The sequence below is a fragment of the Erinaceus europaeus genome, chromosome 7 (assembly GCF_950295315.1).
Source record: "Erinaceus europaeus chromosome 7, mEriEur2.1, whole genome shotgun sequence".
NCBI classification, from domain to species: Eukaryota; Metazoa; Chordata; class Mammalia; order Eulipotyphla; family Erinaceidae; genus Erinaceus; species Erinaceus europaeus.
The window spans coordinates 66,163,265-66,184,490 of NC_080168.1; the positions used below are offsets into that span (position 1 = coordinate 66,163,265).

At 48.5% G+C, this 21,226-nt stretch overlaps 1 protein-coding gene across 3 annotated transcripts in view; it reads right to left on the reverse strand.

Annotated features, from left to right (window-relative positions):
* DENND5B (DENN domain containing 5B) overlaps positions 1–21,226 on the reverse strand; it is a 150,141-nt gene that overhangs the window by 26,423 nt on the left and 102,492 nt on the right. For all 3 annotated transcript variants that reach the window (XR_009550718.1, XM_060194618.1, XM_060194617.1), the window contains 4 exons: positions 16,536–16,626; positions 13,643–13,774; positions 5,205–5,357; positions 3,356–3,434 (listed from right to left, as the gene is read on the reverse strand). Coding sequence is in view for 2 of the 3 variants with exons in the window: in XM_060194618.1 (XP_060050601.1) it covers positions 3,356–3,434; positions 5,205–5,357; positions 13,643–13,774; positions 16,536–16,626 (455 nt within the window). In the remaining variant the exon portion in view is untranslated. The remainder of the gene's footprint in view (positions 1–3,355; positions 3,435–5,204; positions 5,358–13,642; positions 13,775–16,535; positions 16,627–21,226) is intronic.

Sequence of the window (21,226 nt, forward strand, 5' to 3'; positions counted from 1 at the left end):
CTGTTTCACCACTTGTGAAACGACTCCTCTGCAGGTGGAGAGCCGGGGGTTTGAACTGGGATCCTTCCACCAGTCCTTATGCTTTGTGCCATACGTTTTTTTTTTTAAATATTTATTCTCTTTTGTTGCCCTTGTTGTTTTTTTATTGTTGTTGTTATTGATGTTGTCGTTGCTGGACAGGACAGAGAGAAATGGAGAGAGGAGGGGAAGACAGAGACGGGGAGTGATTCCCCTGCAGGTGGGGAGCCAAGGGCTCGAACCGGGATCCTTACACTGGTCCTTGTGCTTTGCGCTGCCCGACCCCCTGCCCGACTCCCTGTGCCATGTGTGTTTAACCTGCTGCATTACTGCTCAGCCCCCTCCAGGCTGACTTTTTCAGACACAGAGAGGCAGAGACAGAAAGAGAGGAAGAGGGAAAGAGAAAGGGAGAGAAAGGAGGGAGGGAGGGAGGGAGAGAGGGAAGGAGAGAGAGAGAGCCTCCACAGCATGAAGCTTCCTTCAATATGGCATGGGCCAGGCTCAAACTGGGGTTGTGCCAAGCAGCGCACTATCCAAATGAGCTATTTTGCTGGCCCCAGAGCAGTTATTTTCTCCCGAGGAGCTAAGGATCTAAAATCTTGGGTTGGGGAGGTGGCTCAGTGGGTACACGACTACCCGGCATGTGTGAGGCCCTGGGTTTGATCCCCAGCACCACACAGGGGCAGAGAAGACCCCCAGGGCTGCATGAACCCCTGTGTGAACCCCTGCCCGGCACCCTCCCTGTGTGGTGTGAAAAGAAGGCTGCACTGCCCTCTGTGAACAAGCCAGCAAGCAGCTGGAGAGTTTGGGGCAGGGAGGTGGCAAGTTTGGCGCAGGGAGGTGGGGGGCAGAGAAATCCCAGCAAGCCACCAGCTGCTGTGTCATTGGTGCAGTGTCTGCTCCTGGCTATTTTTAGACAGCTGTTTCCACATCTTTCACACCGAGCCCAAGTTTCATGGGCTGACTCACTGCAAGTGTTAGAGCAATATTTATAAGAGCCACCGCCAGGCAGGCAGCCCACTTGGCTTCCCAGGCAACTCTGTTTCCCTTTACGGTGGTGGTGGGGGGTCAGGCAGGCACTTCACTGAGGGTTGAGGCTCCAGAGGGTGGGGGTGGGGACAGGACAACTAAGGCCTCTGTCTCTGCACAGCCCACCACCACATCAGCAGCCAGCAGCCCGCAGAGCCAGGAAGCTTCGGTGGCTCCCGGAGGCTGCCCACTCCTCCAACAGCAGGCTATTGTCTCCCCTCTCCAACTCAGCACAGAGCAGGTACGTGACTCCCGCCACAGACAAGCCTGGCTTCCCACAATGCTCTCCATGGGGCTGCTTCCTGGAGGAAACACTTTACTGTTGGGAAAGCTGCCTGGGTTATGGGCTCATGATGTAAATAGCTAAGTCCTTTCTTTTCTTTTCTTTTCTTTTCTTTTTTATTTTTTTGTGCTTCCAGGGTTATTGCTGGATCTCAATGCCTGCACTATGAATCCACTGCTCCTGGAGGCCATTTTTCCCTTTTGTTGCCCTTGTTGTTTTTTGTTGTTGTTATTATTGTTGTTGTTATTGCTGTCATTGTTGTTGGATGGGAGAGAGGAGGGGAAGACAGAGAGGGGGAGAGAAAGACTGACACCTGCAGACCTGCTTCACTACTTGTGAAGCGACTCCCCTGCAGGTGGGGAGCTGGGGGCTTGAACTGGGATCCTTAACACAGGTCCTTGTGCTTTGCACTGTGTGCACTTAACCTACTGCACTACTGCCCACTACCCCAAGTCCTTTCCTTATTTCCTTTTTTTTCCCTGGGACTTATTCAGTGTTTGCACCATTCAACAACTTCTGGCAGACGTTTTGTTTTTGGATAGAGGGTAAGAGACTGACAGAAAAGTGTCACACACACACACACACACACACACACACACACACACACACACACACACGCAGCTCTGTTGCACAGCGTGTGAGGCACCTATCCCCTAGCACAAGCGGTGAAGTAGGTCTGCAAGTACCTATCTTTATCTCTTTTCCTACTGGGGCTCTGTGCTTGCACAAGTCCACTACTTCTGTGGTCATTAAAAAAAACAACTTAAAAAATTATTTTGGATAGGATAGAGAGAAATTGAGAGAGGAGGAGAGGATAGAGAGGGAGAAAACTAGATAGGCACCTGTAGCCTTGCTTTACCACTTGTGAAGCAACCTCCCCTGCAGGTGGGGAGCCGGGGGCTTGAATGAGGACCCTTGCTAGGGTCCTTGTACTTTGTACTATGTGCACTTAACCAGGTACACCAGTGCCTGACCCCCCGTGTTTTGTCTCTGTTGCTGAGGAATTATTCTGATGCAGTCTCTGCCCCCAGGTTTTACCACGCCCCGTGAAATGCTAGCAGTGCCCCCTTCAATCCTGGCCCCACACGTCACCCCTGGTTGTCGCCCAATAAAAAGCCCCCTCACCCCCCCCCTCTCTGGGCTCTCAGCTCTCCCTCTCTCAGATCTCGCTCCCTTCTCTCGCCCAGTGGTCAGGTAGTGGGGACGGCCATTGTCGGCTGACTCCATGTGGCCTGAGCCACCCCCCCATCCTATAATAAAGATTTGTGTACCCCTTTGCTCCGGATGTCCACTCTCTTCTCCGCGGTGCAGCCCAACACCTGACCGCTACAACATGTCTCTCTCTCTCTCTAAGTTTGTTTTTTTTAAAAATTATCTTTACTTATTGGATAGACAGCCAGAAATCAAGAGGAGAGGGGGAGACAGAGAGGAAGAGAGACAGAGAGACACCTGGCTGGGCCCTGCACAGGTATGGATATGACTGCATCAACTTTCTCCCTCTGCTTATCAAAGACTTATTCAGGGGGCTGGGCAACGGTGCACCTGGTTGAGCGCACATGTTCCCATGTGCAAGGACCCAGGTTCAAGCCCCCAGTCCCCACCTGCAGGGGCAAAGCTTCAGGAGCAGTGAAGCAAGTCTGCAGGTATCTCTCTCTCCTCTCTATCTCTCCTCTCTCAACTTCTCTGTAACTATAAAAAAAAGTAAGTAAAATAACAGGAGAAGTGTGTGGGCCCTGTATCCCCTGGGTTCTGCCCTGGTCTTCTGTGTCTCCAGCACAGTGCTGGCTCAGCTCTGTGGCTTCCTCTCCACCCCGTGAACCAGAGAGCTGGTGACCAGGATGATGTGGCGAGTCCCCGGGACCCTAGAGTGGGCAATCAGCTGTCCTCCTTCCATTGTGCTCCCACAGGACTGTGCAGCAGGGGAGAGGGGAGAAAGAGAGGGGAGAGGGGAAAGGGGAGAGGAGCAGGATGAAGCCACGGAGCACCGACCCTCTGCCGCCCGCCAGGACTGCCTCGGCTTCTCACCTGGTGACTCTGCGAGGTGCTCCTGCTTCTCTTCTCTGTCCTGGAACTGGATTAAGTGGGACCACAGAGCTGACTTTCCCTGGAGGCACAAGGGACAGACGTGTGTATAGGTTCCATTCCTCAGCACTCACCCCGCTCCCCATCACGCGTGTTCCCCAGAGACCACTGAGGGCGGCTTGGGCCTCACTGGCTACAGCGCCCAGGGGAAGTACACAGCCCCCCACCCCTGCAGCAAGGGTGGACGTCGGGGGCTTGAATCTGTGACTGTCCACCGTCAAGTCAGGTATCAGCCAGTCAGGACCCTGCTTTCTGCTTCTTCCTGCAACTCTGAAATGCTCTGACTCAGCACAGGCAGGTGTGGCTGTCTTGTGAGCTCTCACCTTGCTCCTTGCCGTGTGTATGTGTGTGTGTCCCTCTCCTGAGCAGGGAGAGCAGTTTCTCTTATTTATTTATATTGCCTCCGGGGTTATCACTGGGGCTCAGTGCTGGCACTATGAATCCACCACTCCTGGTGGCCATTTTGTTCCATTTTATTGGATCAACAGAGAGACATTGAGAGAGGAGGGGGAGAGGGGGCCAGGTGGTGGTGCACTGGGTTAAGCACACATAGTACAAAGTGCAAGGACCTGTGCAAGGATCCAGGTTCAAGCCTCTGGCTTCCTACCTGCAGGGGGTTTGCTTCACAAGCAGTGAAGCAGGTCTGCAGGTGTCTGTCTTTCTCTCTCTCTATCTTTTCCTCCCCTCTCAATTTCTCTCTGTCCTATCCAGTGGAAAAAAAAATGGCCACCAGAAGCAATGGATTCACAGTGCTGGCACCAAGTTCCAGCAATAACACTGAAGGTGAGAGAGAGAGAGAGAGAGACAGAGAGAGGGAGGGAGTGAGGGAGGGAGGGAGTGAGGGAGGGAGAGAGAGAGGGGGGAGAGAGAGAGAGAGAGAGAAAGAGAGAGAGAAGGGGTAGATAGGGAGAGAGAGAGAAGGGGCAGGTAGGGGGAGAGAGAGAGAGAGAGAGAGAGAGAGAGAGGGAGGAGGGGCATATAGGGAGAGATACCTCCAGATCTGCTTCACTGCTCATGAAGTGTCCCCCCTGCAGGTGGGGAGTGGGGGCTTGAACCACGATTCTTAAGTGGGTTCTTGCTCTTGGCAGTATGAGTGCTTAACTGGGTGTACCACCACCTGGCCCCCTTCTCTTTTTTTCTTTAGATAGGATGGAGAAAAATTGAGAGGGGCAGGAGGAGACAGAGAAAGACACCTGCAAACCTGCTTCACCGCCTGTGAACTGTCTCCCCCTGCAGGTGGGTGCTGGGGGCTGGAAACCAGGTTCTTGCAGAGTGGTTTCTGTTGATATAAGGGCTCTATTCCTCAGCCAGCTCCTGGGAGAATGACTTCTCAGAGCAAAAGTACAAAGTACAAAGTACAAAAGTACAAAGTACAAAGTTCCCTCTGGCCAAAGAAGAAAGCCCTAAAAATTACTTTCTAAAAGTTATTTTATGGCTCAAGGACCCAGGTTCAAGCCCTCAAGTGGTGAAGCAGGTCTGCACGTATCTTTCTCTCTCCCTCTGTATGTCCCCCTTCCCTCTCAATTTCTCTCTGTCCTGTCAAATAAAATATAAAGAAAAAAAATCATGTGAAAAATGGGGGGGGGGTTGTCCGAGAGGTGGCTTAGTGAATAAAATACTGGATTCTCAACCATGAGATCCCAAGTTCAATTCCCTGGCAGCACATGTACCAGAATGAGGTCTATTTCTGCCTCTGCTCTCTGTGCTCCAAGGGCTGGCAGTGGTCACTAGCCCCTGGCCCCTTCCCCTCTGTGGGTCCTTTTCCCCAACCAGGCCCCGGGTCCCGTCTGACCTGCTTAACCTGCAGCCCGTGGCTCCAGACCCTCTCCAGCAGGTCACAGAGGCTGGCGATGAGCGTGTTCTCCTCCAGGCCCGTGATATTGGCCTCGCCATGGCCCAGCTCCACCGCCTCATGCCCCATCTTGTCCACTAGCATGCGCTTGGTCTGAGGGTGAGCACATAGCCCCAGTCACCTCCAGGCCTCAGCCCAGACAGCCTCACCCCCACCCTACTGCCCACCCAGCTGCAGAGCTTCCTTCCTTCCTTCCTTCCTTCCTTCCTTCCTTCCTTCCTAAGATTCCTTCATTTATGTTTTTTAAATTTATTATTTATTTTTTCTTTGTTTTTTAAACAGCAATCTTTTATTACTATCTTTATTCATTTACTGGATAGAGGCAACCAGAAATACAGAGGGAAGGGGGTACTAGAGAAGGAGAGAGACACCTGTAGCCCTGATTCACCACTTCCAAAACTTTCTCCCTGTAGGTGGGGGCCAGGGCTTGAACCTGGATCCTTGTGCACTGTATATGATTAACCAGGTGTGCCACCACCCGCCCCCCTTTGAATTTCCTTCTTTCTTTTTAAAAGATTTTATTCATTTATTAATGAGAAATGATAGGAGAGAGAGAAAGAACCATACATCACTCTGGCATATGTGCTGCCAAGGATTGAACTCAGGACCTCATGCTTGAGATCCAAAGCTTTATCACTGTGCCCCCTCCCGGACCACTTGAATTTATTTCTCATTTTTATTTACTTATTTTTAAAAAGACTGTTTCATTTTTAAAAATATTTTTAACATTTATTTATTTATTTTTATATTTATTTTCCCTTTTGCTGCCCTTGTTGTTTAACATTGTTGTGGTTATTGATGTCGTTGTTGTTGGATAGGACAGAGAGAAATGGAGAGAGGAGGGGAGACAGAGAGGGGGAGAGAAATATAGACACCTGCAGACCTGCTTCACCGCCTGTGAAGTGACTCCCCTGCAGGTGGGGAGCCAGGGCTCGAACCGGGATCCTTAACGCTGGTCCTTGCACTTTGCGCCACGTGTGCCTAACCCGCTGCGCCACCACCGGACTCTGTTAACATTTTTATTTATTTATTTATTTATTATTGGATAGAGACAGAGAGAAATTAAGAGGGGAGGGGAAGATAGAGAGGGAGAGAGAGACACCTTCAGACCTGCTCACCAATTATAAAGCTTTCCCCCTGCAGGTGGGGATCGGGGGCTTGAACCTGGGACCTTGTGCAGTGTAATGTGTGTGCTTAACCAGGAGGTGTGCCATCTCCTGGCCCCCTAGTTTTTATTTTTATTGCCACCAGGATTATTGCTGGCATTTGGTGCCTGCACAACAAATCCACTGTTCTGGTGGCTATTTTTTCTCCTTTTGTTGCCTTTGTCATTTTATCATAGTCACTGTTGTTATTGCTGTTGTTGTTAGATAGGACAGAAATAAATCAAGAGAGGAGGGGAAGACAAAAAGGAGGAGTGAAAGATAGACACCTGTAGACCTGCTTCACCACCTGTGAAGTGACCCTCTGCAGGTGGGGAACCAGGGGCTCGAACCAGGATTCATACACCAGTTCTTGGGCTTCACACCATGTGCGCTTAACCCTTTAATTTATGGGCTATGACAGAGATAAATTGAGGGGGGTGGGTAGAGAAGAAGGGAGACAGAGAGACACCTGCAGAGCTGCTTCACTGCAGGTGGGGAGTAGGGACTCAAACTTGGGTCCTTGTTCATAGTAATGTGTGCACTTAACTGGGTACGCCACTGCCTGGCCCCTTTTGTATTTTTTTGTTTTCTAAAGTGCCGTGTGGTCCACTCCTGTGAGTGAGGTCCCTGGGGCTGGCTGCACAGAGGAGGGCCAGGGAGAGATGACTGTAGTTGGGTGTGCCACCCCACCGGATCTCACAGTTGGAGCTGAGGGCTAATGGAGGGTGTGGCCTCTCTCCGATGGAGAGCGAGGGCCTAAGAGCTTCTGTTTCCCCTTCTGCCTTGCTCCTCCCTCCCAGAGCATTCTGTGCTGGCTAAGCATGTGAAGGCAGGTGGGGTGGGGGCTCGGAGGGCCTCCTATGCCTGGGGGGAGCATTCAGATAAGTACCTCTCCTCTCCCCTCCTCTCCTCTCCCCTTTTCTCCTCTCCTCTTCTCTCTTCTCTTCTCCACTCCTCTCCCTTCCTCTCCCTCTTTTGAAATTGAGCTAGAGTTAATAAATGTAAATTGGTAATTAAAAGATAGGTAGGCCTGGACTCCAGCAACCTGAAGGCAAATTGCAGATGCAGACCCCTGAGGCGAGGTGAGAGGTCATAATAAAAGAAGACATCTCTGGCAGGAGACATTGTGAGGGATCATAACAAAGGAAGACACCTCTGGAGGCAGGAAAAGAAGGGCTGTAAAAAGGACCCTCACTTCCCCCATGCATATGTAATAGCCATAATTGTAACACTGTCATATGCTTTATCACGTAAGCCATGTATTCTGAATTGTATATAAACCCTAGTAAGACTTAGATAGGGGGTCGAGCACCCAGTACAGCTGTGGGGTCTCAGCCCTAGCCCCTATCCCAGGCTAGTAAATAAAGCTTTGTCTTTACATCACTCTGGTCTCTTGGTGAATTTCTTGGATTACTGAACCTAACATTTGAGGACTTGTTCGGGATCCTTAGAATTCATCATTAAGACTACGTTGCTGAGCTTTTACTATTAGGAACTCTGGAGGACTAGGGTACCCATGGGGCGTTGGATGTCCTGGGCATTGGACGCCGGTATAGGCCTAAGTTTTGGGGGTCGGCAAAAGCCTAGGGGGATACCCTGAATATGGCAGCCAACTGGGAAGAAGTGGAAGATGTTCCCACCTCCCCACTGGTACCCTCAGGGCATTGTAGCCAGAAGCCTGAAGTGGAATCCAGGTGAGATAAACTGAGGGTCAAAAGGAGCCCGGGGAATCCGGGCAACCCCGAAGTGGAATCTCGGGTGAGGTATTGTCTAGACATTTGTTGGTCTAGACAGAGCCAGATTTCTTCAGGCACGCTGGTCTGTTCTCCTCTTGTTTGTCTGTGTTTTTTTTGTGTCCCTGTGTGTTGTATGCTTTACATTGGGTTGTTCTAGTTCTCCCCCCCCCAAGAGAATTGGATCAGTCCAGTTAGTTTCCCTGGCCCGCTTGGCCCCGCCCCTGGGAACCCCGAGAGAGGGTTTCAGAGTCGGAGAGTTGCAGAGTAAGAGAGAGTGCTTGCGCTGCCGCAAAGAGACAGCAGAGTTCTGTTTGGTGATTAGTTTGGTTTAGTTTATGAATCGTTGCTCCTGAATAAAGAAATACAGCTTCCCTGCCCAGCCGTTGTCTCCGCGTCTCTGTTACCTGCCCGTGAAGCTAGCCCGGCCAGCAAGAGCCTCCGAATTTTTAACAACACCTGTGTCTTTTTGGTCAACATTAGAAAATTACCTCAGAGTGATGGGACCAGATTTGGTTCCGGCCTGAGGTTGCCAGCTGGGTTTTGTCTCTCTGTGTTGTCTCTCTGTTAAGCCTGAGTAGCGGAAGTGTGTCTTCAGGCCAGCCCAGACTGGCCTGTCGGGTGGGCTGGTCTCGGATGTGGCCAGTGGGCCAGGCCAGGCAGTGGCTCTATAGTGCAGGGGTGACCCTCCGCCCCGCCACAGCGTGGCTGTCACCCAGGATGGGCCCGTGGGTGCAGACAGGTGCTCCTGTGAGTGTGCATGTGGCTTTTGAAGGGGGGTGGCCTTCTGGCCGGCCATCCATTCGGTTCCCTCCCCACCCATGGTGGGGCCGGTCGGCCCGCTCACGGTGCTCCCCCGCCAAGAGAACAGGCCCCTCATCATTTTAGCTCTTCTCTTTAGAATACTTAATTCCTGGCCTTTTGCTGTTTTGGTCTAGACCTGGCCTGATCTTCAGCACGCTCTTCTGACTGACAAGTGGTGTGTTGTGAGTGAATGTTTTGAATGATTGAATTCCTTGGTGTGTGTCCCATTTTTGGGAGGGATCTTGTTCAGGGTAACTCTTAAGCTGGGCACAGCAAGAGTTTTCGTGGGCTGACTGGAGATGTCCAGAAACAGTCCTTGGGCCTCCTGGGCTTCTCGTGGAGAGAAGCAGAAGGAATTTGTTTCTTCCTCCTTGTTTTTTCTAGGGCTAGTTAAAGTTGTCCTAGGAGCTGTAGGTCAAAAGAAAAATCTTGGTGTATAAATGTGAGATGTTTCATCTTGAAAACTGTGTGAGTGCAGATCTGAATTTGTGTTCGACCAGATATGTTGCTAAGCTGTGTCTGTGCTGGTTAAAAGCTGTTCTTCTCCCCTAAGCAATCAGCCCCAGATATCTAAATGATAAAGAAAAAAGGTGACTGGGAGTCGGGCTGTAGCGCAGCGGGTTAAGCGCAGGTGGCGCAAAGCACAAGGACCGGCATAAGGATCCCTGTTCAAACCCCGACTCCCCACCTGCAGGGGAGTCGCTTCACAGGTGGTGAAGCAGGTCTGCAGGTGTCTATCTTTCTCTCCTCCTCTCTGTCTTCCCCTCTCTCCATTTCTCTCTGTCCTATCCAACAACGACAACAAGAATAATAACTACAACAATAAAACAACAAGGGCAACAAAAGGGAATAAATAAATAAAATAAATATTAAAAAACAAAAAAGAAAAAAGGTGACTATGATATGTCTTGATAATAAAAGTTTTCTCCTCTTGTGTGTTAAAGACTACATGTTTATATGTGTGTTTTAAGTTTGTTTTTATGGCCTGAGAAACGTTAATTTTAAGGTTAAAAGTGTAAGTAACTTTAAAGCTGCATTCTTATCAAAGTTTTTTTTTTTAAGAAAAAAAGTTTCCAACACAGTTCTTATGTGGTAATATAAAGGTAAAAATTAATTTGCTAAGGTAGCTACAGATTTAAAGTAAAAGTCTAAGTATTTAACGTGACAATTTTTCAACTCCAAATTGATATGCAAATTATCTATGTATTTAACTGAAAAAGTTCTGGTACATTTTGGAGGGCCCCCGAAATGCCCTGTGAACTGTTTTGTGGAAATTGGTCCACAGAAAATTTGGCATTTGTCTGGTACTGTAAAGCATTGTTACTAATATTTGTTAACTCTCTAAGTAAATGAATTTGGTTTAGAGATCCTGGTTACGGGAATTGCTACAGGAGGTTAAAAAGATAACCTTTAAATTTATGCTCTTTAAAATTCAAACAGAGCCTCTTTAAATTAGGTATCACACACCAAAGATATGTCTCCTGTGTGGTTAATGGCAGAAAGGCTATTGATATTTAAAAGTTTTAAAATAAAACTGGCCTGGTGAGTGAAAGATAACACAATGGTTATGTTTATGCCTGAGGATGTTGCTCTGATAAATGAGGTTTAATATAAATGAGATGTGTAAAAATTTTTAATAAAATTTATCAAATATGTATGGGGCTGTCTAGCTGTAGAGCTGTCTAGCTAACTTTTTTTTTACATTTTATTCAAAAAGTGTGCCCCTGGCTTCCCTGAGAAAGAAATCTAGATATTAAAATATGAGAGAGATATTAAAATATGAGATATTAAAATATGAGAAAAGGTAAGAGTTTTTATAGATAAAAATGTTCCAGTTGAAAGTTTTTACTTAAAACTTGTTAAGAGACTTTTTTTTTATCTTACTCATGAATTAATTACTTTTGCATTCACAGATAACTCCCCTATTTAGAAAGACTACAAAAATTATTATCAAATTATTGGCTTTTGAGAAAATAGATTCTACTTGTCAAAAATTTATCTGGTTTAAGACACTATCAGAAGTTTATTCTTGATAAATTAAGTTAATACATGGTGCTTCTGGTCTGATAGAAGATTTGATATTTTGTCAAGTCCTGATTTAACAGAATTATTTGGTCTGGAATTGTCGTTTTGGGGTGATGTAAAAGTAAAAGATTATTTTAAACATTTAAGCTATGAGGTTTATCTTAGCCCTTTTAGTTGCCATATCAGAGTTTTTCTATTAAGAGTTTTATACCCATAGCCACTCCAAGGGTGTGATAGCTTTGTAAAGATCTTAGCAAACTAAGTTGTAATAGTGTGCTTAAACTGTCTAAGAAGTTTAAAATTCTGTTAAAAAATGGTAATCATTTTATCATGTCAGCTGGTGTGCCTGGTTGTTGAAAAGGCCTTCTAGGGAGTCGGGCTGTAGCGCAGCAGGTTAAGTGCAGGTGGTGCAAAGCACAAGGACCGGTATAAGGATCCCAGTTCGAACCCCGGCTCCCCACCTGCAGGGGAGTCGCTTCACAGGCGGTGAAGCAGGTCTGCAGGTGTCTATCTTTCTCTCCTCCTCTCTGTCTTCCCCTCCTCTCTCCATTTCTTTCTGTCCTATCCAACAACGACTACAACAATAAAACAACAAGGGCAACAAAAGGGAATAAATAAAATAAATATTAAAAAAAAAGAAAAGAAAAGGCCTTCTAAAAATTATATAGAGATGTATAGGCCAATTCTGGTCATTAGATTGTCAATTTCGGTGAACTCCTAATTTGGTTTTGTATATGTCTTACTGGTTACAAATGTACAACTGCAGCAGTGATACCCCTTCAATCATACTGCCAGGTTCTCTGATGGGGTCTCCAAGGGGCAGTAAAATGCCCCACAAATCTCTCTAAGGTAAATAGAATTTTTACCTAAATTTGGCCTAAAATTTGACCTAAATTTGGCACTAAATTTGGCCTTTTGTTGCTCAAATCTGCCCCAGATATTAGAAGAAAGTTACAGAAGACAGAAAGATTTTAAAAAAAGCTGAGCGATTGCTCAGAGTTTTTTAAAAAGTTGGCAAGTGTTTTGACATTAGACTTTGAGAAGAAAAAAAAGAGAAAGTTGGGGCAGTGCCCAGAGGGAAAAGAAAAGTCAGAAAGATGGGGCTAAGGGTAGAGAAAGATCAGTGATGTTACTGCAAAGAGAAAGGACACTGGGAGAAAGGCTGTTTTATCAACAAGCCATTTAGACTGCTTGTAGATGAACTTAAAGGCATAAGCCAGGAAGTGTTGACCCAAAAATTTGGGCCATGGCACAGACCCGTTGCCTATTTGTCAAATATGGGACCCAGTGGCTGCTGGATGGACAAAAATGCCTGAGGACAATAGCACCTGTGGCACAGCTGGTAAGGAAAGCAGAGAAGCTATCACTGGGGCAAGTCCAATGCCCATCTAACCTGCTACCAAGCTCTGTTCCTAGACCGACCATGAGTGAAATTCAGTGCTGCCACCAGCCTGAACCCTGCCACCCTGATGTTGGAGACAGATTCTGAGGCTCCCCGCCAAAAAGCATGACTGCCAAGAGGTATGCCTTTGCTACATGGCATGTGCATGGAGCACGTGGGGAGGGAAGATTCCTGACCTCCACTGCGAAGATGATCCAGCACAAGGACCAGATACTGAATCTACTGGCTGTATGGACCCTGCAAGAAGCAGCCATGATCCAGTGTCCCGGACATCAGAAAAGAGACCGGAGGGCAGATGAAGCCACTTGTGCAGCTACACAGCAAGCAGGGCCAGCTTTGACATTGAAAGAAAAGGTGAAAAGACATTGGAAAGTAGATTTTCACTTTCTATAAGATGATTCAGCACAAGAAGATAACCACAGGGCTGTAAAAAGACCCTCACTTCCCCCATGCATATGCAATAGATAGCCATAATTGTAATACTGTCATGTGCTTTATCATGTAAGCCATGTATTCTGAAATGTATATAAACCCTAGTAAGACTTAGATAGGGGGTCGAGCACGCAATACAGCTGTGGGGTCTCAGCCCTAGCCCTATCCCGGGCTAGTAAATAAAGTTCTTTGTCTTTACATCACCCTGGTCTCTTGGTGAATTTCTTGGATTACCTAACCTAACACTTTCCCTTCTCTCCTCTCCCCTCCTCTCCTCTCCCTCCCCTTCTCTCCTCTCCTCCCTCTTCTCTCCCCTTCTCTACTCCCCCCTCTCCTCTCCCCTCCTCTTCTCCCCTTCACTCCTTTCCTCTCCTCCTCTCCCATTCTCTCCCCTCCTCTTCTTTCCTCTCTTCTCCTCTCCCCTCCCCTTCTCCCCTTTCCCCATCTCTCCTCTTCTCTCCTCTCCTCCTTCTCTCCTCCCTCTCCTCACCCCATTCTCTCTTCTCCTTTTCTCCCCTCCCCTCCTTCATCTCAAACACCCTGAATGACAAAACCCCAGAGACACCGAGGCCACATAGACTTCCCAGCACTCAGGTAAAAAGCCATAAAACTCATAAAAAGCCGCGGGGGGGGGGGCAGAGCCCCTGGAGTTTCCAACCTCAGGAAGAGCACCCAAGATCACTTACGAGTTTCAGTCTGGCCTCTCCAGACACCTGTGGGTGGCCCTACCTCCACCCTCCACCTCCCCTCCTCCCTCAGGCACCTATGGGTGGCTATCACCTCCCCTGCCCCCAGCACCCGTGGGTGCCCCCTCCCACGCACACGGTGGCAGCCCACCTTCATCCTGCACTCCTTCAGCAGTCCCTCCACGAACTTGGAGTTGGTCTGGGCGATGACGGCAGGGGACAGGTCCGACAGCTTGGGCTGCCTGGGGTTCTTGCCCAGACCCCGTGCCTCCTGCATGTACTTCTGGAAAGGGGGAAGCATGTGAGGCACAGCCCAGGGCAGGCCCAGAGAAGAAGCAGATGCCCCAGTGTCATCCCAGGGGAGCCCCAGAGGCCTAGCAGCCAGACTCTCACCACCAGCTCCAAAGGGCAAGGGGACAGCTTCAGACTCATTCCCCACAAGCAGGCATTTCTAGATGGGTTTCTTTCTCAGGGACACAAGGCTGCATGTGGCCAGGGATGAATGTGTGTAGGTGTGGGATCTCTCTCTCTCTCTCTCTCTCTCTCTCCCTCTATTCTTTCTCTCTTTCCTTGGTGAGGCACATATCTTGGGAATACATAATTTTACTGCTCCAAGGCCAAGTTTTTCACTATCTTTTTCATATATACACATACGGGTTAAGTGCACAATAGTAGAAAGCACAAGGGACCTGCACAAGGATCCCAGCTTGAGCCCCCGGTTCCCCACCTGCAGGGGGGGTCGCTTCACAAGTGGTGAAGCAGGTCTGCAAGTGTCTATCTTTCTCTCCCCCTCTCTGTCTTCCCTTCCTCTCTCCATTTCTCTCTGTTCTATTCACTAACAACTATAATAACAACAATGATGATAAACAACAAAGGCAACAAAAGAGGAAAATAGATGAAAAATGGCCTCCAGGAGCAGTGGATTCATAGTGCTGGCACAGAGCCCCAGCAATAGCTCTGGAGGTAAAAAAAAAAAAAAAAAAAGAAGAAGAAACACAGACAGAGACAGTGAGAGACAGAGATACCAGGGGCCAAACTGTGGTGCACCTGGTTGAGTGCACACATTATATTGTGCAAGGATGCAGGTTCAAGTCCCTGGTCCCCACCTGAAGGGGAAACCACAAATGGTGAAACAGGGCTTCAGGTGTCTCTGTTTCTTTCCCTCTCTACCTCCTCCTCCCCTCTCAATTTCTCTCTGTCTCTATTCAATAATAAATAAATTTAAAGAGAGAGAGAGAGAATGAGATACTGTCCCAACAGCCATGGAGACTCTTCTGGTGCACGCTGTCTCCCGGTCCCTGACATCTGGATGTCAAGGCCCAGGCATGTAAGGGCCCAGGTGCTTCACTCACCACCACCCACCCCCTGGGAGTCAGAGATACAAGGCCCTGCCAGGCTTGCCAGGCCAGCCCTTTGCTGGGGCCAGTATTCAGCGTGAAGTCAGGAGCCCCAGGGTCTGGCTGCCCACCCCCTCCCCACCTGCACATCAAGAGGCAGTAGATGCCTCATGGAACTGCCAGGAGTCAGTGGTGGCAGAGTCCTGAGAAACCTGGCCACCCCTGTGCTGAGCTGAGTGGCCTTCTGGGGGTGTGGTCACTCCTCAGAACTTGCTGGGACCTGCCTGCTCCCTCCTCTGTGGTCACCTGCTCAGCCCATCCACACCTGCTCTCCCATCAGCACCTGGAGCAGAGACTCCAACACATCCTGGCTCCTTGGGGCCATCATCACAGCTCACTTCCTTCCTTCCTTCCTCTTTCTTTCTCGAGACAGAGATAAATTGGAGTGGGGGGATAGAGAGAGAGACACCTGCAGACCTGCTTCACCACTCCTGAAGCTTCCCTCTTGCAGGTGGGAAGCGGGGGCTCAAACCTGGGTCCTCAACCATGGTAAGGTGTGCACTCAACAGGGTATGCCAACACATGGCCCCTTCTTCTCTGCTTCTACAGTTGTAGAAGTGCTTTCTGGTAGCCCAGGGGTGGTGTGCAGTGAATTAATGGCTGGGCTCTCAAGCATGAAGCATGAGTTTGACACCCAACTCCTCATGCCCCAGGGTGATGCTCTGGTTCTATCTCCTCCTCCTGCTCTTCTTCCTTTCCCTCCTTCCCCTTCATAAATAAATCTTTAAGGAAGGGTTCCTGGTTGTACTTTCCTTTGGCTCAACAGACCTATCTCACTTGCTTACAATCACTTCAATGTGCAGTCACGCCCTATCTCCTAAGTAGGACCTCAAAGTAGGCTGAGTTTTCTTTCTTTTTCCTTCCTTCCTTCTTTCTTTTTTTTTTCCCCCTCCAGGGTTATTGTTGGGACTTGATGCTTGCACTATGAATCCACTGCTCCTGGAGGCCATTTTTTTCCCATTTTTTTTGCCCTTGTTATTACCTTTATTATTATTGTTGCCATTGCTGTTGTTGTTGGACAGGGCAGAGAAATGGAGAGAGGAGGCGAAAACAGAGAGGGGGAGAGAAAGATAGACACCTGCAGACCTGCTTCACCGCCTGTGAAGCGATTCCCCTGCAGGTGGGGAGCCTGGGGCTCAAACCGGGATCCTTGCGCCAGTCCTTGTGCTTGGCCCCATGTGCGCTTCACCCGCTGCACTACCACACAGCCCCCTGGCTGAGTTTTCAAGAGGGTTAAAAGCAGGTTTAGCGCAGCATCTGCAAGGCCTGGAGAGGCCTGTGTGGACACCCTCTACTCCCACGTCTCTTGCCGGATCCTCAGTACCCGCCCCGTCGTGACCCCTGCACATTTCAGCCCACCAGACCTGGGTCACACGAGGCACAGATCTCTCGCTCAAGGTGCTTCAGGTGGTCCCCAGGGAGAATGGTCCCGCGGAAATTGCAGGAGTGAAAACAACAGCAGAAGTTTCCAGCTGTCTGTCAGTGGAGGGAATGACAGGTACAGCCAACCTAGCTTTTAGAAAATGCACAGGAGCCCCTGGGTCCCACCGGCTGAGAGGCCTGGGTGCGGGCAGGGCTCCCGAAAGGGGTGTGAGTGGCACCGGGACTGGCTGGCCACGCAGCTGGGGCTCCTGTGTGGGCACCTACCTCCCTCAGCTCGTTGTCCAGGCCCACGTGCTCGGGGTGCTGGCGAAGTCGGTCCTTTCTGCGCTGCGTGGCGCTCCGGCTGACCCAGCGGCTGGAGAGTCCCCGCGCCCAGCCAGAAAGAAACACAAGGTCACTTATCTCTGGGAGATGAACTGTTCAGAACCGCACTTGCTTTTTTTCTTTTTTTAAATTTTTTATATTTATTTTCCCTTTTGTTGCCCTTTTTTGTTGTTATTGTTGTAATTATTATTGTTGTTATTGATGTCGTCGTTGTTGGCTAGGACAGAGAGAAATGGAGAGAAGAAGGGAAGACAGAGAGGGGGAGTGAAAGATAGACACCTGCAGACTTGCTTCACCGCTTGTAAGGCGACTCCCCTGCAGATGGAAAGCTGGAGACTCAAACAGGGATCCTTACACTGGTCCTTGCTTCGCGCCACGTGCGCTTAACCCCCTGCGCTACTGCCCGACTCCTCCGCACTTGCTTTTAAGAGTAGGGGCCCGTGGGTGGTTCACCTGGTAGGGTGCATCTGTCAGCAGGAGTGAGGACCCAGGCCACCCCACGGAAGTGCCTGCAGGAGAAGTTTCCAAAGCAGTGGAGGAGAGCTGCGGTCTCTCTCTCTCTCTCTCTCTCTCTCTCTCTCTTACTATTCACCTCTCTCTGTCTCTCACCGTCTGTCTACAGGAAAGAAAAAAAAAAGGCACTGGGAAGACTCTACTGGCTGAGTTTTCTGCCAGCCTCCCCAATCTATTTTTCTTCCTTAAGATTTATTTTTAAAATATTTTCTTTACTTTTGGGTAGAGATAGAGAGGGCTGGGTGGTGGCACACTTGGTTAAGTGCACACATTACAATTTATAAGGACCTGGGTTCAAGCCCCTGGTCCCCACCTGCAGGGGAAAGCTTCACGAGTGGTGAATCAGGACTGCAGGTATCTCTGTCTCTCTCCCTCTCTATCATTCCCTTCCTCTAGATTTCTGGCTGTCTCTATCCAATAAATAAATAAAGATAATTAAAAAGCAAGAGAAATCCAGAGGGAAGGGGAGATAGAAAGGGAGAGAGACAGAGAGACATCTGCATCCCTGCTTCACCTCGTGAAGCTTTCCCCAAGTGGGGACCAGGGGTCAGCCTTTCTTTCTTCCTTTCTCACTCTTTCTTCCTTTTTTTTTTTTGCCTCCAGGGTTATCACTGGGGCTCGGTGGAATCCACTGCTCCTGGAGGCTATTTTTTTCCCTTTTGCTGCCCATTGTTATTATTATTATTGTTGTTACTGCTCCTGGAGGTTATTTTTTCCTTTTGTTGCCCTTGTTGTTATTATTATTGTTGTCGTTGGATAAGACAGAGAGAAATGGAGAGAAGAAGGGAAGACAGAGAGGGGGAGAGAAAGACACCTGCAGACCTGCTTCACCCCTTGTGAATCGACCCCCCTGCAGGTGGAGAGCTGGGGGCTCAAACTGAGATCCTTATGCCAGTCCTTACACTTTGCACCATGTGTGCTTAACCCACTGTGCTACCTCCCAGCCCCTCTTTTTCCTCTCCTTCCTTCCTCCCTTCTTTCCTTCCTTTACTTCTTTTATATTTATTTTACCTTTTGTTGCCCTTACTGTTTTTCATTGTTGTTGTAGTTATTATTGTTGTTGTTGATGTCATCATTATTAGATAGGACAGAGAGAAATGGAGAGAGGAGGGGAAGACAGAGAGGGGGAGAGAAAGATAGACACTTGCAGACCTGCTTCACTGCTTTTGAAGCAACTCCCCTGCAGGTGGGGAGCCGGGGGCTCGAACCGGGATCCTTACGCCGGTCCTTGCACTTTGTGCCACGTGCGCTTAACCCAATGTGCTACCGCCGGACTCCCCCTTCCTTCCTTTCTACCAGGGTTATCACTGGGGCTTGGTGCCTACATGATGAACCCACTACTGCTGAGGGGACTTGGGGGCTTGAACTGGGTGGTCACACATGGTAACGTGCACAGTTATCTCTTGTGCCACCGCCCAGCTCTTCCCTGAGATGTTTAAATATGATATGCTTGGTACATCTACAAGAACCAAGTGGTTTCTGGTGCAGTTAATTTCTAGTCATTACCACAATCTCAAGGTCAAGAAATAATTTTTGGTGGTCTGGGAGGTGGTACAGTGGATAAAGTGCTGGACTCACAAGCATGAGGTCCTGAGTTTGATCCTCAGGAACACGTATACCAGAATGATACCTGGTTCTTTTTTTTTTATTTAAAAAAATTTTTTTTAATCTTTATTTATTTGCTGGAATAGAGACAGTCAGAAATTGAGAGGGAAGTGGGTGATAGAGAGGGAGAGACAGAGAGACACCTGCAGCACTGCTTCACCACTTATGGAGCTTTCCCCTGCAGGTGGGGGCTAGGGGCTGGAACCTGGGTCCTTGTGCACTGTAACATGTGCGCTCAACCAGGTGTGCCACCAACTGGCCCCCTGATATCTGGTTCTATCTCTCTCCTTCTATCCCTCTCATTAATAAAAATAAATTAAATATTAAAAACATTTAAAAAAGTAAAGAAATAATTTTTGACTAGAGTATTGTTCAGTGGTGGTGACTGATGATTCTGGGGACCAAACCTGGCCCCTGCTGCTAAGGGCAGGAAAGGAAGCAAGACTTGTATCCTGCTCATTGCACTGTCTTCACGGCCCCCAATCTAGATTTTTTTTTTTTCCTCTTTTTCCAGAGCACCCTTCAACTCTGGCTTTGGGTGGTGCTAGGGATTGTACTTTGGACCTTTGATTCCTCAGGCATGAAAGACTTTTTGCATCACCATTATGCTGTTTCCAGCTAGACTTCTTTTTATTTTTTAAACTTTATTTACTTATTTTAAATGATAGAGAGAAATTAAGAGGGAAGGGGTGACAGAGAGGGAGACAGAGCAGCCCTGCTTCACCACTCCTGAAGCTTTCCTCCTGTAGGTAGGGAGCAGGGGTTTGAACCTGGGTCCCTGTGCATGATAATACATGCACTTAGCCAGGTGCACCGCCCAACCCTCTAGACTTCTTGTCCTCCTCCTCTTCCTTCTCTTCCTCCTCTTCTTTCTTCACTTCCTCCTTTTTTTTTTTTTTTGCCTCCACGGTTATCTTTGGAACTCAGTGACAGTACTATGTGGATTGTCAGTGACAATCCACTGCTCCTGGTAGCCATTTTTCCATTTTATTGGCTAGGACAGAGAGAGATTGAGAGAGGAGGGGGAGAGAGACAGAGAGACACCTGCTTCGTTGCTTTGCTGCTTGTGAAGCATCCCCCCTACAGGTGGGGAGCTAAGGGCTTAAACCAGGATCCTGGTGTAATGCTCTGCTTCTCTCTCCCACTAGTAAATACAATTAATTAATTAGTTAATTATACCAGAGCCCTGCTCAGCTCTGTCTTGTGGTTATGCTGGGGACTGAACCTGGGGGCTCTGGTGGCTCAGGCAGGAGAGGTTTTTGTATAGCCAGTATGCTATCTCCCCCATCCTTACAATCTTTGTAAGTCATTTCAAAAACAGTTGGAAGGCCCAGGCAGTGGTGTTCCCAGTTAAGTGCACATGTAACCTGGGTTAGAGCTCCTGCTTCCCACCTATATGGGGGACACTTTTATTTTCTGTTCTTTTTTTTGCCTCCAGAGTTATTGCTGGGGCTTGGTGCAGAGAATCCACTGCTCCTGGAGGCTATTTTCCCCATTTTTTTGTTGATCTTGTTGTTGTTATTATGATTGTTGTTCTAGCTGCTGTTGGATAGGACAGAGAGAAATGGAGAAAGGAGGGGAAGACAGAGAGAGGGAGAGAAAGTCAAAAACCTACGGACCTGCTTCACCACCTATGAAGTGACTCCCCTGCAGGTGGGTAGCAGGGGGCTTAAACCAGGATCCTTATGCTGGTCCTTGCACTTTGTGCCATGTGCACTTAACCCACTGTGCTACCGCCCAGCCCTTGGGGAGGGGAGGGGGACATACTTTTTGAAGTGGTGAAGCAGGTCTTTAAGTGTTTCTCTTTCTCTCTTCCTCTCTATCTCCCCTTCCCCTCTCAACTTCTCTTTGTCCTATCTAATAGAAAGAAAGAAAGAAGGTCAAATAGATGGGGTTTACAGTCAACAATATTTATACCCTTTTCCCATATTTGGGAGCTACTCTCTTCCCTGATCCAGCTTTCTGCCCCTTTTCCAGCCATGACATCATCTCCCCAGACAATAACTTGGATCTACCTGCATATCAGATTTCAGGCTCAGGCAAAAAAACAAAAAAACAAAAACTAGTATAGCCACAAGCCCTTTGGAATATAATTAAAATATTCCTATTAGCTATCTACAAAATAGAGGACTCCCCAACACTTCAGCTCTACTATTCCAGCCTTTAGGTCCATGATTGTTCAACAATTTGTTTGTCTTTGTATGTTAACTCTCTTTTCAGCCACCAGGTTCCAGATGCCAGCATGATGCCGACCAGACTTCCCTGGACAGATGACCCCACCAATGTGTCCTGGAGCTCTGCTTCCCCAGAGGAAAGAGAGAGACAGGGAAAGAGAGACTAGGGAAAGAGACTAGGGAAAGAGAGAGACAGGGAAAGAGAGACTAGGGAAAGAGACTAGGGAAAGAGAGAGACAAGGAAAGAGAGACTAGGGAAAGAGACTAGGGAAAGAGAGACTAGGGAAAGAGACTAGGGAAAGAGAGAGACAGGGAAAGAGAGACTAGGGAAAGAGAGAG